This window comes from Choloepus didactylus, chromosome 6 (assembly GCF_015220235.1).
Source record: "Choloepus didactylus isolate mChoDid1 chromosome 6, mChoDid1.pri, whole genome shotgun sequence".
Lineage (NCBI taxonomy): Eukaryota > Metazoa > Chordata > Mammalia > Pilosa > Megalonychidae > Choloepus > Choloepus didactylus.
In genome coordinates this window covers 2,295,264-2,312,685 of record NC_051312.1, presented here as the reverse complement: position 1 = coordinate 2,312,685, position 17,422 = coordinate 2,295,264, and the positions used below count along the sequence as shown (strand labels likewise).

The window sequence follows — 17,422 nt, the reverse complement described above, 5'->3', positions numbered from 1 at the left end:
CCGGGGCTGTGGGCTTCTGGGAGGGGGTGGAGGCCGGGTGGACCCCCTCGCATCTGGGGCAGCAGTCACCGAGTCGCCAAGGCCAATGGAGGGGTTGGGACGTCTGCCCAGAGGAGGTGGAGCCGTGGTGGGGTTCCTGAAGATGAGTAGGAGTTTGGGTGGGGGTGGGGGAGAGAAGACCCTTGGGGCTGGATCACTCTGGAGGGACTCCTTGCTCAGAGCCCGACCCCACAGGTGTAGGAGCCAACAGACATGGGGGTCACTGTCCTGGAGCTACCTCAGCTGTCACTGGCCTCGTAGGGACTTGGGGGGTGCACCCCGGAGCTGAGCCCTATGAGCCTCTTCTCTGGAGACTGTCCCAGTGGCTCTCCGGCACGTGCCCAGCACTCGCTGCGTCTGAAACTCGAGCTGGGCCTGGCAGGGCTCCTGGGGGATGAGTGTCAGCCAACTTTGGAGGGCACAGGGGGTGGGAGAGGGGTGCCCTGCCCAGGCCTGACAGTCCCCCTCGTCTCCCGCCCTGTCCACACAGCACTGTGCACCCCCGTCCCTGCACCAGTAGGTTTGCCCCCTAAGCCTGCTGCTACCCCTCGCCTGGCCCATGCAAGCGAGGGTGGCCTGAAGGTGGGCTCAGGCATTGGGGTGCCCTGGGCTCTGACTCGGGGTTCAGATGCAGCCTCCATAGCTTCATAGCTGGGTGACCTGAGGCCTTTTCTCCCAGCTCAGCCAGAGTCTTCTGCTCTAGAATGGAGGTTCCCATGGGCTGCTCCCACTTAGGGGTGCCATGACCTAGGGGTGCCATGACCAAGGCTTGTCAACGCCACTCCCCTCACCTGCACCCTGTCCCCATCTCAGGCTGAGGTCCCAGCTCGGCAGTGAGGGGCGGGGGGTGCAGGGCAGGCCCGGGAAGCCAGTCGGCTCTGGGGGCCTCGGGACACGCCCTCTCCTCGCCCCCACCCGGAGTGCCCATGAGCAGGTGCGGCTCCCCTGGGCCGGGCACCCTGGTCCTGCCGGCCATCGGGCCTCCCTGGCTGCCTTGGGAGCTGCTGGACCCGGGAGCAGAGCAGGCCTCGGTGGGCGCCGGGCCGTGGTGGCCTCAAGCAGCACATGCGGCAGGTGAGGACCTGGGGGCGGCAGGGCCGGGCCAGGGAAGTGCAGCCTCGGACCCCTGGGAGAGTGCCGGGTCCCCCTTGGGTGGCAGGGTGAACAGACCATCTGGCTCGGAGGTGGGCGCCAGGCCCTCGGGAAGGGGGAGGTAGGAGTCGGAGCGAGAGGGCAAGGGGGCAGGTGCTGGTTCCCGGGCAGGTCCCCACCCAGCCGCCTGTGGGCCCTTGGCCCGAAGCTCGGGCCACCAAGCATCCAAGGAGGGGGAGGCCTCGGGTGCTGGCAATTCTTCCTGCCGAGGAGGGTTTTATCCCCGTCCTTGAGGATGACTCCAGCCCGTGGGCTCCCAGCCGGCACCCGGTGGGCCGGGGTTGGGGAGGGGCTGGGCTGGGAGGGACGCCGACCTGGGGAGCAGTGGGGCCTTCCAGGGGGTGAGGCTCAGAGAAGGGTTCAGGGCTCAGAGTGCACAGAGGTTTGGGGGACTGAAGGGGTCCCCAGGAGACCCGGGGCTCAGGCACAGATGGGTAAGGACTCAGAGAAAGGAAGGGGTCCCCAGAATGACCCGGGCTTGGGGAGAGCAGAGAGGGGAGATGGAGAGGACAGGATGCAGAGGAAAAGGGGGACTTCTCGGAGGAAGGGGCTCAGAGCCCAGGACGCAGCCTCTAGAAGGGCGGGGGCTTGGAGAGAGGATGAGGCTGGGGAACGGGGGTCGCCACCCTCAGCCCAGCTGGGCCTGAGAGAGGGGCCGGAGCTTGATGGAGAGGACCCGGCTGGCAGAGAGGACTGGATGGCAGGGTCGGGGAGGGGGGGCTCAGAGGGAGGGAGGGAGGGGGCTATGGGCCTCACAGCGCGGTGGGTGGCTGGGGCTGGGGCTGGGAGGGTGGGGAGCTGCTGGCGGCAGGGACTGCTGAGGGCCCAGTGGGCAGGCCGAGGCCCCAGGAGACAAGGGCCATTGGTGGCTGGGGTCTTAGCGAGTGGTCAGGGCTTGGTTCTGCCTCCTGGAGCCCGGGGGGTGGGGGGTGGCGGCACCAGAGGACACTTTGTGAGAGGGGCAGGTTAGTGGGGTGCGGTGGGGGCAGGGCCTGGGGGCAGACGTGGGGGTGGGGTGGGGATTGGTGAGGGCACCCACTAGCTCAGAGGGACTGTGACTGGGGGGCTGGGGCTGTGAGGGGCCAGGATGAGAAGGAGCTGGGGCGGGGCGGTAGGCACAGATCGGGGCAGGGCAGGAGGCAGACAGTGGCTCCGAGTGGGGACCCACTCACGATTTGGGGCCAGGCGCAGGGGACACCCGGGCTCCGGCAGAGTTGGGGGGAACTTGGCGAGGCTCAGAGACAACAGGACTTCCCCCAAGAGGGGTGACAGACAGAGTCGCGAGGACTCTGAGCAGCGCCCGGAAGGGGCTGAGCAGGTGGCAGCTCCTTGGCCCGGAGCGGGGCGGCCCGCGGAGCAGCGGCTGGGAGGGGCGGGCTGGAGGGGCGGTCCCGAGGGCCGAGGGTGGGGGTGTCCCCACCGGGCCCAGCCCCGCGCCTCCCGAGGGTTCGGCTTCCGGCCCGGGCGCCGTCGCCCCCGCCCTCCCGGCGCCGCGCGGCCGGTGGAGGAGGCGGGATGTAGCGGCGGCCGGTGAGTCAGGTTCCCGGGGCGGCCGCGCGGCCCGGCCTGCTGCGGACCCAGGAGGGACGGAGCCAGGAGACGGCGGCGCCCGGAGACCCCCGCCCCTCCCCAGGCTGCGCCGCCGGGACGCGGCTCCGCGGGACCGCCAAGGACGCGCGGACGCCGGCGCGGCCGGTGAGAGCGCGGCTCCCCGCCGGCCGGTCCCCCCGCAGAGCCCCGGGGCGCCGCGGCGCGCCCCGCTTGGGGAGGCGCTGGTTTCGCGGAGGGCCATTGCGCGGCCGCTCGGGGCGCGGGGTGGGTGGCGCCGGGGCCGGGCCGGGGCGCGCACTCGGGGCCCGCGGCTGCGCTCAGCCGGGAGCGGTGGTCCGACCGGCGTCGCTGTGGGCGCCCACGCTGCGTGTCTCAGCGGGAGCGGTTCACCGGACGGTGCCTCCGCGCGCGCGGGGCGGCGGGGTCGCGGCTGGCGCCGGTGTTTGTGTGCGAGTGTCCGAGCGTGTCGGCGGGTGTCCGCAGGCAGGTGCGCGGGCCAGCTGGGCCCCATTTGCCGGCGGGGACCCCAGACTGTGCCAGCCCGTCCCTGCGTGCCCGCGGGGGCGTTAGGGGTGCGGGTACTCTGCCTACGGCCACGGTGGGCCGGCCAGCTGCTGTTGGCTGTGTGCACGTGAGGGTGCTGTCGCGTGCGTCCCTGGGTGCATGCTTGTGCGCAGATGTCAAAGTGGTGAAGAGCCCCCGGTGTTTCTGCCAAGGCTGCTGCAAAGGGCTCCGGTGCCAGCCGCCGCGCAGGGGCGGGTGGGGGAGGCAGGTGGCAGGCTGGCAGCCGGCCGCCCGCCGGGGATTTTCAGCTCCTGCTTGGCGGCTGATGGGGCTGGAGCGGAGATGCCGCAGGGTGCAGAGGTGGGTGCGGCCGGCCGGGCAGGGCCCACCCCGCTCTTACTCCCGCCCTCCCTTCAGGCCCAGGGCCCCCGCCGCTGCCCAGCCCCGCTGGGAGCCGCGGCCAGCACCACGGACGGCGCCCCGGAAGCCCGAGTCCCCCTGGACGGGGCCTTCTGGATTCCCAGGCCCCCGGCCCGGTCGCCCAAGGGCTGCTTCGCCTGCGTGTCCAAGCCGCCCACCCTGCAGGCGCCCGCGGTGCCCGCCCCGGAGCCCTCGGCCTCGCCCCCCATGGCCCCCACTCTGTTCCCCATGGAGTCGAAGGGCAGCAAGACGGACAGTGGGCGGGCGGCGGGTGCCCCCCAGGCCTGCAAGCACCCGTCCGAGAAGAAGGCGCTGACGAACCCCACGGCGGTGGTGGAGATCCACCCGGACACCACCGAGGTGAACGACTACTACTTGTGGTCCATCTTCAACTTCGTCTACCTCAACTTCTGCTGTCTGGGCTTCATCGCCCTGGCCTACTCCCTCAAGGTGAGACGGGCGCAGGCCCAGGGTGCCCCCGGGTGCAGCGGGCCGGGGACGTAGAGGACAGGGAGGGTCCTGGAGGGACAGAGGCCTCGGCTGGCTCTGGCCACCCCTGCCTGGCAGGGCTCTGAGCTGCAGGAGGGGCACGAGACGGGGGCTCGGGGCTGTGTCCCGTCCTCCCAGACCTGGATGCAGCCACCGCGGGAGCAACACGGAAGAGCTGGGGGAGGGTCTGGAAAGGAAGGAGGAGTGAAGTCAGGGATGCTGGGGACCCTCTCATCCATACCTCATCGGGGGACCCGATGTGGGGGCTTATCCAAACCCAGCCGGCCATTTAGGCGGAGGCCAAGCCAGACCCGGGTCTCCAAATCGCCAGGGCCCCCTGCCTTTCTCTCACCCACGGTTTCTAGACAAACGTTGCCAGATGGCCAGGGGAGCCGAGGGGCAGGGAGGGTCATCCTGTCCCACCCCCAACCCCCCAGCCTACACCTTGAGTGGGTACAACGTCTGAAAAGGGCTGGCCGGGGGCAGGGCAGGGGCCAGGCAGACACGGCCCCACCCCCCCAAGGGCAAAGCGCAGAGGGATGGCCCAAGGCTGCTGCACCCACGTTTAGGGATGGGAGTTCCCTAGGGAAATGGGTGAGCACCCATGGGGAGCATGGAATGGGTCTGCTCCGGCCTCCTCCCTCCCCTCCCCGCCACTCTGGAAGGGCTTGGCTCACATTTAACTGGGTCATCACTTTTCCCCCAAGCCCGGATTTGAGTGTCCGAGGCCGGATGCCTTTCACGGCTTGCAGCTGCCCAGGGAGGTGGGGTTGGCAGCTGGGAACAGTGGGGCTACGGGGAGCACTGACCTCACCCCCACCCGTGACATCGCATGCCCCCGCCACCTGGCTTGCCCTCCCCCTCCTGACTCATCCTCCGCATCACCCTCACCTGCATTTCACATCTTCAGCTTTGGTTCTAGCCCCAGCTCCACGCGGAGTGTGCTGGGGAGGCTGTGAAAGGGAGGGGTCCCTGGGAACTGAGGGGCAAAGGCCCCAGGCCCAGCCTGCAGCTCCGGCCCCACCAGGCCTGCAGAAGCCCGTCCCCTCCCCTGGGCTCGGGCTGGGGCGAGTTGGCTGGCACGGGGCAGGCCATCTGGTGGGGCGGCTTGTAGGTAGGTCACAGACTCCCAATGGCTCAGGATTTGTGCCGGGGTGGGTGAGCGGGCATGGGGCTGGTGCTCCCGAGGGGCAGGAGAGAAGCCACTAGGCTCCCACCATGGGTTGCCTGTCCTGTGCCCTTCCTGGGGGGAAGAGAGGGTGGAAAGGCCTTGGGGCTCCCCTGGGAGGGCAGTGCCAAGTGAACCTGCCTCCATCCCGGGTGGAAGGGAGGAGAGAGCTGGCCTGGGGATCGGTCCATGTGCCCACCCTACACCATTTGCAGCCAGCTGTGGGCACTTCCAAGGGTGCTGGACAGACATGGGGTCAGTTGGCCTTGGCTAAAATCCCAGCTCGGTCTCTTAGGAGCAGCTCGCTCTTGACAAGCCACCTCGCCTCACTGAGCTGCGTTCCCTTATCTATCTATAAAACAAATTGAAACCAAACAGCATTTGAGTAGGCACGAGTGACAGAGGGCAGAGGCTGCAGCGAGTGGGGTGAAATCCACGCTGCCCCTGCCTGCCTCGCCTCTCTCCGTCACCCCCTCCGTTGAACCAAGGGGCCGAGTCCAGCTGGTGCAGGCTGGGTCTGGGGTGCAGGGGTCAAAGCCGCTTGGCTCCGCTGGTGCCCGGGAAAGCAGATACGAAGTCAATTCTCCATTCCCCCAGTCGCCACAGGCTGCCATCTGAGCGTTTCATCCCCTGCCTAATAACGTCCACTGGCTCTCTGTAGTCGGCTGGACAAAGTCCAAACTCCTTATCTCGACATCAAGGCTCTTAGAAGAGACCCATTCTCAGCCCTTTTGCCCAACCTCACCCATCGCCCCTGCTCCCGCCACCCTGGGAATGCACTCCTGGCTTTGCACACCTCGCTGGCTTGTGCCGCTCCCTCGGCCTGGAGAGTTTTTGGGAGACCTGGTCTCTTCTGCGAAGCCCCTGCGGCCCCCCTCAGGCTGAGCCCCCCCTCCCCACCAGAGACTCCCCTGCACGGGAAACAGACCTTCCTGTTTCAGTCATTCATGCCCACCCACCAGGTGTGTCCCTTCTGAGCTGGGCGTGCTGTCAGTGCCCAAGGCAGGGCTGCTCAAAGTGGGGCTCAAAGAACGCTGGTGGGAGGGGCAGGCGGGCAGAGGACTCGTGGCCATATGGGATAAAAGCCACAGTGTCTTGGGGAAGGAACATTTAACTCCTGGTTTGGGTGAGGTTGGGGGGCAGGTGTGGGAGACTTCCAAGAGGAGGCAGCATTTCACAGGGCTTTGAAGGATGCATGAAGGGATGGGTGCTCAAATGGAGAAAATAGCATAATCTAAGTCATGAAGGTGGGGAAGTTCGGGGGGAAGCACAAGGTCTCTGTTCACTCTGGGAAGCTGTAGAAGATGGTCCCGGAGAGGCAGATGGGGATGTATAATAAAGGATTTGGAAAACTCTGCTGAGGGTTTTGGATTTCATCATAAAGATGGCACAAAAGGGAAAGAAGTGATTGGAGCTATAAAATCTGTAGCCAGTGTGGAGGAAGGGAGCAAGAGAAGCCAAGAGGCAGAGAGGAGTTAGGGTCCCATGTGCTGGTCTAGGTGGGAGAGTCTGTGGTTTGAATGAGGGCAGGGATGGTGGTCAGGAGAGGAGGGGCAGATGTCCCAGAGCATGGTAACTGCTCCATCTGAGCCAAGGAGGCTGTGAGAAGGCAGTGACAGGGATGTCAGAAAGATTAGGAAGGAGGATGCTGTGATAGTTTTTGTATATACATATTTGCCCACTGCCCCCCTTCTGAATATCAACATCATCTGTCATCCATCCACCCATCCATTCATCCATCTATCCACCCATCTATCCACCCATCCTCCCATCCATTCATCCACCCACTTGCCCGTCATCTGTCCATCCATCTACCCATACATCCACCCATCCATTCATCTACCCATCCCTCCATTCATCCATCATCTCTCCATCCCTCTATACATCCATCCATCCATTTTTCCTTCTTCACTGCCATCCAAATAGCCACCCAGTCCTCCATTTATCCATGCTTTCTTATGCATGTCTATTTGTACTTACTCCTCTCTTGCCCCTTGCCACTTCTCCCTGTCCTACCTCCAGCTTACTTAAACATTATCCATTAAACTATTCCTCTAATACCACTTTCTCACTAACTTCCCCCACTTTACTCACAAACCCTACCTGTCAATACACTCAATCATCTATCCATCCTCTGGGCCAACATGTCAGTGCATCCACTCATCCTTCAGGCCATCTTTCTTTCCACTCCTCCTCTAGCTGAGCCACACTCATCCATTCATCATGTACCTTCACAATCATCTTGACTCCCTATCTTCCTTCTCCCCTCAATTCATCCCATCCATCCATATAATAGATCCACCATCATTTTTTAAAATTCCTCCCTTCCAATTATCTATCAACCTCATCTGTTCATTTATCCGACTATTCATGCATCCACTTGTCCTAGCATTCCCATCTTCCCTCCCATTCTTGCTTTTTCTCCCTTCCTCCTACGGCACATGCTAAATTCATTAATTTTCCCATTCACCCTTCCTTCCATCTTTGTCCTCTGTCCAACCATGGATTTCATTCATCCATTCACCTACCCATCCACACACTCATTCATTCATCATGAATCCACCCATCCCTTCATCTATCTTTCCACCCATCTGTTCATTTCCTTCCCTTTTCTCCCTCCTGATCCCGTTTGCTTCAGTTCATCCCTGCATGCCATCCATCAACATACCAAATCATCCACCCATATCCAGCACATCCATCTGCGCTCCCATTCATCTTTCAGTCTTTCCACCTTCCCCTCTTCCCATTTTCCCTTCTTCCAGTTATTTCCACTTCAATGATCCACCTGTCTCACCACCCACCTACCATCTAGTCTTCCTTCTTCCATCCTTTCTCACTTTCTCCCCTTTCTCCCCTCTGTATCTCACATATGCCAGTTGTTCATGGCGACTCTGCTTCAGAGCATGGGTTTGAGTCCTGGCTCCACCACTTGCCAGTTGTGGGACCTTAAGCAAGTAACGACATCTGTCTACATTTCAGTAAAAATGGGGATGCACCTACTCAAGGTGTTGTTGAGAGGATGAACTAAATTAGTACATGTAATGCCATTAGCACAGTACCTTACCCATAGCCTTTTCTTTTACTATTGCTACCATTTCATGCAGCCATCCTCCTTATCCATTCCTCCCTCCATCACTTCTACCTATTCGCCTACCCTGTCTTGATTTTACCCAGTCATCCGTCCACCAATCCATGCATCCACCAATTTTACTCAAACTTCCATCCTTTTCTCAGCTATATGTCCCTCTAACCATCTTCCCTGCTTCTACTTCATATTCCTTACCTTCTTGCCTTCCTTCTCATTTTCACCTACCAAGGTACCCTGCCCATCAATTTATTCATCCACATAGTGATGCAAATATATTTATCTACAGTCTCTTGTTCCTGGCTTTCCCACTCCATCTCATACTCCAACCATGTACTCAATGTCCTCCTCATCTATGCTTCCATTGCTCTTCACTCTGTCACTTTTACCCTTAGACATCTCTGCCAGTTTCGATATATTATGTCCCCCAGGAAAAGCCATGTTCTTTAATGCAATCTTGTGGGGGCAGATGTATTAGTGTTGATTAGGCAGGAGACTTTTAATTGAGTGTTTCCATGGAGCTGTGACTTACCCAACTGTAGGCGATAACTTTGAATTATTTCCATGGAGGTGCGGCCCCGTCCATTAAGTGTGGGTATTGATTAGTTTACTGGAGTCCTTTAAAAAGAGCCACACAGGCCCAGATGCTTGCTGATACTTAGAGATACTTGGAGATGCACATAGAAGGATATTTAGCTAAGAGACGAAGCCCAGAGTTTGTCCTGAGCCATGCTAAGACAGGACCCCCAGGTACTTAGAACTGTCCTGGGAGAAAGAACCAAGAATGCCATTTTGAAACACAGCCTGGCAGCAAGCAGACGCCAGCTATGTGCCTTCTCAGGTGTTCTCAGGTGTTCTGGATGCCAATGGCCATTCTTCAGTGAAGGTATCTTTTTGTTGATGCCTTACTTTGGACACTTTTATGGCCTTAGAACTGTGAATATGTAACCAAATAAACCCCCTTTATAAAAGCCAATCTGTTCCTGGTGTTTTGCATGACAGCAGCATTAGCAAACCAGAACAACATCCTATTTATTAGTTCATCTATCCATCTTTCCATCCATCCATCCACCCATCCATCCATCCACCATCCCACCTTTCTTTTTTTCTGTTTTTTCTCTTCTTCTGCCCATTCGCCTTCCTCATACATTCCTCTAATCTCCTATTAATTCCTCTATCTACATATTGTCACTCTCTTCCTCCAGCTCTCTCCCCAGCTATTTACCTTCTCTCCTATCCAGTTTACCCACACACCTATCATCCATGTGTTAATCTCCTCTTTTCTTCTCTCATCTACCTTCTCATCACCTTTCCATCCATCAGTTCACCATCCATCTATTTGTTCGTCCATCATCCCTGTCCTCCTTTCTCAGCCTCCCTCTCCCAAGCATATGTCAAATTCGTACCCGCTCATTAAACCGCCGGCTCAACCACTGAAATTCACCCACACTCCCCAGCATCATCCCCTACTCATACATTCATTACACATGCAATTAAAAACTATCAAATGCTTATTAAGTGTCAATCAGCATAAAGTCTTTACCCATAAGGAGCTTACATTCTGATGGGAGAGTCAAACAATAATAAAACGGTTGGTTGTGCCTGCCTGGTGGTGATACCAGCTATGAAGAACAAATAAGCCGTGGTCAAGGAGATGGGGGTGGAGTGGGTACTGTTTTATATAAGGTATCCAAGGAGGGACTCTGAGGAGCTGATGTGGGAGCATAAGCCTGAATTAATTCATGCAGTGAATATGTGTATCTGGGGAAAGAGTCTTCCAGGAAGAGAGAGCTGGTATTGCAAAGGCCCTGGGGCAGAGTCAGGTTCCTTAGCAAGTGTGGCTGGACGTGGGAGTGGTCATAGCAGATGGCACCAGAGAAATTGCTGAGGGGCCAGGCCCTGTAAGCCTTGTAGACCAAGGTAAAGATTTTGTCTTTACCTTGAGTGATACGGGAAACCACTGAAGAATTGTGAAGTTGCAATGCCATGTGGCTTACATTTGAAAGGACTCTTGGAAATGGACTGTGGGAGATGGGAGACCAATGGAAACATGTTGCATTAATTAAGGCTTGGACCAGGGTGGTGGGAATGGATGGCTAAAAGCTGGTTCTTTATGAATATATATTGAAGGAAAGGTCATCAGACTATCCTGATGGATGGGCAGTGGGTGGGAAAGCAGAGAATATCCAAAGATTAGTCGAAGGATTTTCATCTGATCAGTTTGAAGAATGGAGGCGCTGCTTACACAGATGAGGACAGGTTTGTGAGGAAAATGTCTTCCCTCGTCTTGTCTATGCACCGATGTACACACACATGCTTCCACTCTTTCAACTATAGACTCATCCATTTTTCTCTCCATGCATTCATCTGCTCACTTTCTTTTCTTCTGCCATTTCACATCCCCACTTTCAACCATCCTTATATTCCCTCTTCCATTCACCAACTAAAGTCACATCTACCCTCATTCATCATCCATCTTTGTTTCTTCTTCCCTTCCTTCTGCTGTGAACCCACCAGCCTCATCCATTCCTCCATTCATCTATCTGTCTCCCCAACTATCTGTACAATCCTTTCCGTTCCCTGGCTTCATCTATCCCCCGCCCCCAATTCACTTATAGTAATAATAATAACAACAAATCAGCAAATAACAACCACAACACAAGAGCAAATATTTGTTGAGCTGTTGACATATTCTAGACACTGTCCTCTAAGCACTTCCATGATGTAAATTAGATATTTTATCTAATAGTAAACCCCTATTACATAGGCACCGTGAATATCCTTTTTTTACAGATGAAGAAACTGAGGCACAGAGATATCAAACAACTTCCTTGAGGCCACCATAAAATTTGTTTCTTGAGCCCTTGCTTCTAATCACTACTATGCATCCTCCACTCAACATGCATCCATCTATCCATCCTCTCATCCTCTTTTTATCCATTTTCCTGCACTTTCTTTCCTTCCCAGTTCATCCATTTATCCATTCAACTGTACACCTTCCTTTCTATCTCACCCCACTCTTTCTAATGATCCACCTACCCTGTTTTGATTTGTTGAAGCAGCTAGAATGCAATATGCCAGAAATGGGTCGGCTTTTACCATGGGGGTTTATTAGTTCACAAATTTACAAATCTACAGCCATGAAAATGTCCAAATTAAGGCATCAAGAGGAAGATACCTTCTCTGAGGAAAGGCCAGTGGCATCCAGGGTTCCTCTGTCCATGGGAAGGACATGGCGATGTCTGCTGGTCCTTCTCTCCTGGGTTCTGGTTTCAGTGGCTCTTTCCAAATGTCTCTGGGCATTTGTCTCTGTGCTCTCCTGCTTTACCTGCCTTTTATCCTCTCATAAAGGACTCAAGTGAAGGATTAAGACCCACCTTTAATGGGCTGTGTCACATTTCAATTGGAATAGCCTAACCAAAATGTCCCACCCACCATAGGTCTGCCCCCACAAGGATGGATTAAAAGAACATGGGCTTTTCTGGGGTACATAATAGATTAAAACCAGCGTATACCCCTGTATCAATGTATCTAATCATTCATGTATTGAAACTTCTATTCATCAACCCCTCTTTTCTCTTTTCCTTTTTTTCAACCATGTGTCTACATACTCCACCATCCATCAAATAATCCATTTGACTATCCATCCATTTCCCATTCCTCCTTCCCTTCACTTACACATGCTTTTCATTCATTCCCCTCCAAATTGAGTTTTTCATTCACTTATATATCACCCCTCCCCTTTCTCCAGCTATCCACTATGTCCATCTGTATAGCCAGCTGTTGAGCCAGTAGCAGTTCATCTATGAACCCATCTACCCATCCTCCTTCCTTCTCTTTCACACATTCACCAATCTATCCACTCAATCAGTATACACATTCATAACATAACTGTCCATCCATCTGTCCTTCGATCCATGCATCTACACATCCTCCTCCCACTTTCCTTCCTCTCCTTGCTTTGATTAACTCACCCTACTATCCCACTATCAGTCTGTCTACTCGCCTTCCCACCTTCTCTTTCTTTTGTACCCACCCAGCACCATCCAACCACTTACTCACCTGCATCCATTTATCCACCCCATTCCTCCTACTTTCTGCCCACCATCACTCCACTTCCTTTACTTTCCTTCTACTTCTCTGTTCACTGTTCTCAGGCTCTTTTGCTGGTTGCTTCTCATCTCCCTGATCTTTTCACAATGGGGCATTCCAGGGCTCTGTCCTTGGTCCTCTCCTTTTCTTTGTCCATACCCACTCCCTTGGTGATTTCATCCAGTCTTGTGGCTTTAAATACCATCTTTGTGCTGATGCCCCACAAATTTGTGTCCCTGAGCTTCAGACTCAGGGTAACAAAATTCTTACTTTCCAAATTTTTAGTTATGATTCTAGAAGACATTTCTGACTCAATATATCAGAAATTGAACTACCCCCAAACCTACTCCTCCTGCAGTCTTCTCCAACTCCCTTCTTTCGGTTGGTTAAACCGAAAAGCCTTGACATAACAGCAGCCAGAACTACCATGTTGATTATGTCAGATCACATCATTTTTGTTGTTGCTCAAAATCAATCCTACAAAGCCCCACCCCTTAGACCCGAAAGCCCCAGCTCTGCCCCCCAGCACTGTTCTCACCAGGCAGCCTCCTTGCTGCTCCTCAGACACACCAGGTGCACTCCCACCTCAGAGCTTGCACTCTGCTCGACAAGCTTTCCCCACAGGTAAAATAGACTCAACCTGTCACATTTTTGTGGTCTTTCCTCAACCATCCTCTACTCGACGAGGTCTTACCTGGACACCCTAGCTAAAACTGCACCTCCTCTATGACACTCTGTGTCCCCCCTTACCGGCTTCGCTTTTCCACTTAGCACATTAAACATAGTATGTATGGTACTTATTTATCATGTTTATTTTCTGTATCTTCTCCATAGAACATAAGCTCATTAGGACAGAGACTTCGTTTTGTTCACTGCTGTATATCTCAGCACCTACCGAAGCAACCACACTGAGCGGGCAATGAATAAATATGGATTGATTGATTGATTGATTGAGTAATGAATGAGTCTATACATCTACCATCTGTTGATCTACACTATAACTTATCCATGCACTCACACACCTCCTTTCCATTCATCTGCCTATGCTACCTATCGAAAATGTATTGATATATCCATCCATGCACCTGTCCCCACCCCCATCCAGCACACATTCGTACCCGTCTAGCCACTTCTCCTTCCCATCCAGGAGACATCCTCATATCCATTTTGTAGCTTGTCCCATGCCCCCAGTGCACTTTCCTATGCCCCATTCTGCTCCATCTACTACCAAATCCACCAAGCCACTTCTTGGTCCTCTCTTCCCTTCTCTACTTTACTCCCAGGCTCACTCCTCATCCTTCCAGTCACCATCTGCCTCCCAGATTTCTGACCTCCAACTTACCTCTCCACTTTAATCATCCAACTACTCACCCCTCCCTCTCTCATGCATTTCCTCAGGCAAAGGATCCAGTGAAGAAATCATGACCATGGGTTTACTTTAGGAATTCAAGTTTGTTTTATCATGAGGAAATAAATTCATATAATTCACCACATTAATGAATGAGAGGTTTATCTCATGGGGCTTTCTTAATACAATAATAGACCTATAACAATAAAATGAACATCATACTTTTAAGATCAAGAATGAAACTAGACTGTCCATTGTCTTCATCAACATTCAGCATTGTTCTGGAAATCAGAACAGTGTTAGGCACTATGCTATTGCTTTATATCTACCAACTCATTAAGCCCTTCCAATAACCCTGCGAGGTGGGGAATCTTATTATCTCCATGTTCCGTATGAGAGTACCGAGGTTCAGAAGGTTAGTCAACTCGCCTGAGCTTACACAGGTGGTGGCTGGCAGATTTGAATCCAGCCGTGTGTCTCCTGCATGACTGCTCTTAGCTGCTGTGCTGTTCTGTCTAGGAATTAGAACTGGAAGGAAGAAAAGAACTCCTGTTAAATAGATGCCATTTATTATGTAGAAATCTTGGTTAAATAATTAATAGGAAGGTTTAGCTGGGTACAAAATCCATCTATAAAAGTCAGTTGAATTTTTATACAACAGCAAGTATCAGTTAGAAATGTAATTTGAAAAAAGACATCACTTACAATATAACTTACAATATAACAACCCCCAAAATAGGTAGACTAAGACTAAATCTAACAAAATACATGAGCACTGTTTCTGGAGAAAATTAAACTACTTTATTTAATAAAGACATCAAATAAGACCTAAATAAGTGGGTGGTACAGCATCTTAGAAAGGAAGATAAAATTCAGTGAAGATGTCACTTCTTTCTGATTTCACTAGGGTGAAAACTCCATAAGGACATAGACTCTCTTACCCACTTCCTCCATCTGGATTCCCCGACCCCTTTTTTTCTGCCCTCTGCCTCTCCCTTTTGTCTGCATTTCTGTATTTCCATGTCACCCACTCGCCCACTCACCCTTCCCCTCCCTTCTCCCTCCAACTGATCTTCCCAGCCCCACCCCATCCCATGCCACGGCACTGCACCCCACCCCACTCCCTCCCGCTCCGTTCCATCTCTCCATCCCTTTCTCACGCCCTCCATCCACGGCTGTGCATCCATCTCTATCTTCTTCCTCCTCTCTTCTTCCTTTGTTCCTTCTCCCTTCTGCAGTTTCCATCATCCACCCCCGGGACCACCCACTCATCTGATCCTTCTCCCTCCTTCCCACCTGTCTACGCAACCACCACCCTCACCACCCGTCTCTCCTCCTGCCCAGACGTCCGTCATCAGTCCGCCATCCATCAGCTCACCTTCCTTCCTCGGCCCAGCCCCTGCCTTTGGTCTGTCCAACCACCGGGAATCCGCTAATATGCAGACTTTCTCTTGCATCACCCACCTTCATCCCTCTTCACCCTCCTCTTCCTCCCCTTAGGTTTGGGTTTCTGCAGTGCTTGTGGCTCACCTGGATCTGCCCTTATTCAGATTCTGTGGGAGGGAGAGGGTGTAGGGGAGGGAAATCCCAAGAGTCACCCTACAGAGCTGTCATGCCTCTCAGGGACGTCCCTCTCAGCCCACAGAGCCTGGGGACGGGCCCGCAGTGTCCTGTGCACCGGTCCACTCTCTCACCTTATACACCTCCCCAGAGACCACCGGAGTCCCTGCACTGTTTATGCCCAGCAGCCCGTTCCCACGGACCTGCGTTCATTTTAGATTAGGTGGGCCCAAGCATAATTAGGACATGTTGGTGCTGCCCCTCCTCCAATCAAATAAATGCCTCTAGGCCTACTTCTTCCTTTACGTTAAATCATCTCAGACCTACAGAAGAGTTGTAAAAAAAAAATAATAATAAAAAGAACTCCTGCCTGCCCTCCACCCATATGCCCAGAGTTAACGTGTTGCCAGATGCATGACTCTTCCTTCTACGAACATCACCTGATGAGTCACTTGAGAGTGCATTGCAGACATGATACCCGCCGCCCCTAAAAACCTCAGTGTGTCCTTCCCCAACCCCAAAGCCAGGACATCCTCACCTAGAGCTACAGTCCGCCTCGCCCTCCGCTCTCCTGCCCTCCCGGCCGGCCCCGTCCTCACCTGCTCCTTCTGGCCCCAGGTTCGGGACAAGAAGCTTCTCAACGACCTGAACGGAGCCGTGGAGGACGCCAAGACGGCCCGGCTGTTCAACATCACCAGCTCGGCCCTGGCAGCCTCCTGCCTCATCCTCATCTTCATCTTCCTGCGCTACCCGCTCACCGACTACTGAGCCCTGGGCCCTGCTGCTGAGGGCGTGGAACCCCGAGATGTCTGCACCCCACGATCGAGGGCATCCCAGATGCCGTGCTGCCAGATGGAGCAGGCCCGAGGCTGAGGGCAGAGAGACCACCAGAAGCTACGAGCAGCAGGGGTGCCAGCGCCCTCCCAGCCCACCCCCATCTCCCGGCCCTCTGCCTCTGCCTGTTTCTGGGGTCACAGCTTTGTCCCTCCCCGTGGATTTCTTCTTGTGCTGCTGCACCCCCGGCTTCCAGCGGCTGTCCTGCCTGCCCTGATGTGCCCCTTCCCAGCTCTTGGGGCCCCTCGGACCTGACACCCAGCAAGAAGGGCTTACATGGGGGCTTCCCAGTATGGGGGGCTGCCAGCATCTGGGGACTTGGTCTTTTCTCCCCCACCCCCAGCTCCTCCAGACTGTGGCCCTGCCCAGAGCTCTTGTATCTGTGAACTTTCAATAAAATACCTGCCTGGCTCCAGCCCCGGGCTTCTGTGCTGTGCCCCAGGCAAGGCAGGGAGGGGGTTTGGAGGCTCTGCCAGGCATGGGGGCAGCGTCCTCAGTGCGGCCTCACAGCAGACTTTGCAGAGGAGAGCCTGCTGGGGAACCCCAGGGTCTTCTGACCTCTGTACAAGGGAGGGGGCAGAGGGGGGCTGCGGTGCCGACTGGGGGGTGGGAGGGGTGCAGCACAAGCTACCCAACTCATCCTGGGGCGCGCCCTGGCCCCCAATTCCTGCCCACCTTGGAGCTCCCCCGGGCCCAGGCCAGGAGCCCATTTTCTTCTCTATAAAGAGGGGAAGTGACCCTCCCGTTCCCCACAGCTGCTCTGAAGATGGAAGGAGGGACACGAGGCCTCAACCAGGAAGGCCGCTCCAAGGCCACGATCCCGCCCAGCTCCCTGGGCCCAGGAGGCAGGTGCTGGCGGAGGTGAGCTGGGCCCCCGTGTGGCCTGGGGGTGACAGGCTGAGTCGGACAAGCCTGAGATGGGGATGTGCCGGGCTCCACGGGGCCAGTGGGGCAGACCTGGTGCAGCTGGGGGCCGGGTAAAGCTGAAGAACGAGCAAGAGTGGCATGGCAAAGGGCACCCGTGAGCACCTTACTGTCGCGGCTGGCGCGTGCCGCGTGCGGGGGCCCTGCACCCCGTCCCGGGCGTGCAGACCTCTCCCCAGGGGAAGCCGAGGGCCACTCAGGACAGGGACTTGCTGTGCCCAGCAGCTGTTGGACATCACGGAGGTGGGGACTGGTG

General features: G+C 55.5%; 1 protein-coding gene across 1 annotated transcript; it reads left to right on the top strand.

Annotated features, from left to right (window-relative positions):
- Positions 1-965: 965 nt before the first annotated feature.
- On the top strand, positions 966-16,657 carry IFITM10 (interferon induced transmembrane protein 10). Its single transcript, XM_037838319.1, has 5 exons — positions 966-1,113; positions 2,404-2,886; positions 2,925-3,229; positions 3,664-4,116; positions 16,027-16,657. Exons 1-5 carry the CDS (start codon positions 966-968, stop codon positions 16,174-16,176), a joined length of 1,539 nt encoding a protein of 512 aa, XP_037694247.1. The 3' UTR covers positions 16,177-16,657.
- The last annotated feature ends 765 nt before the right edge of the window (positions 16,658-17,422 follow it).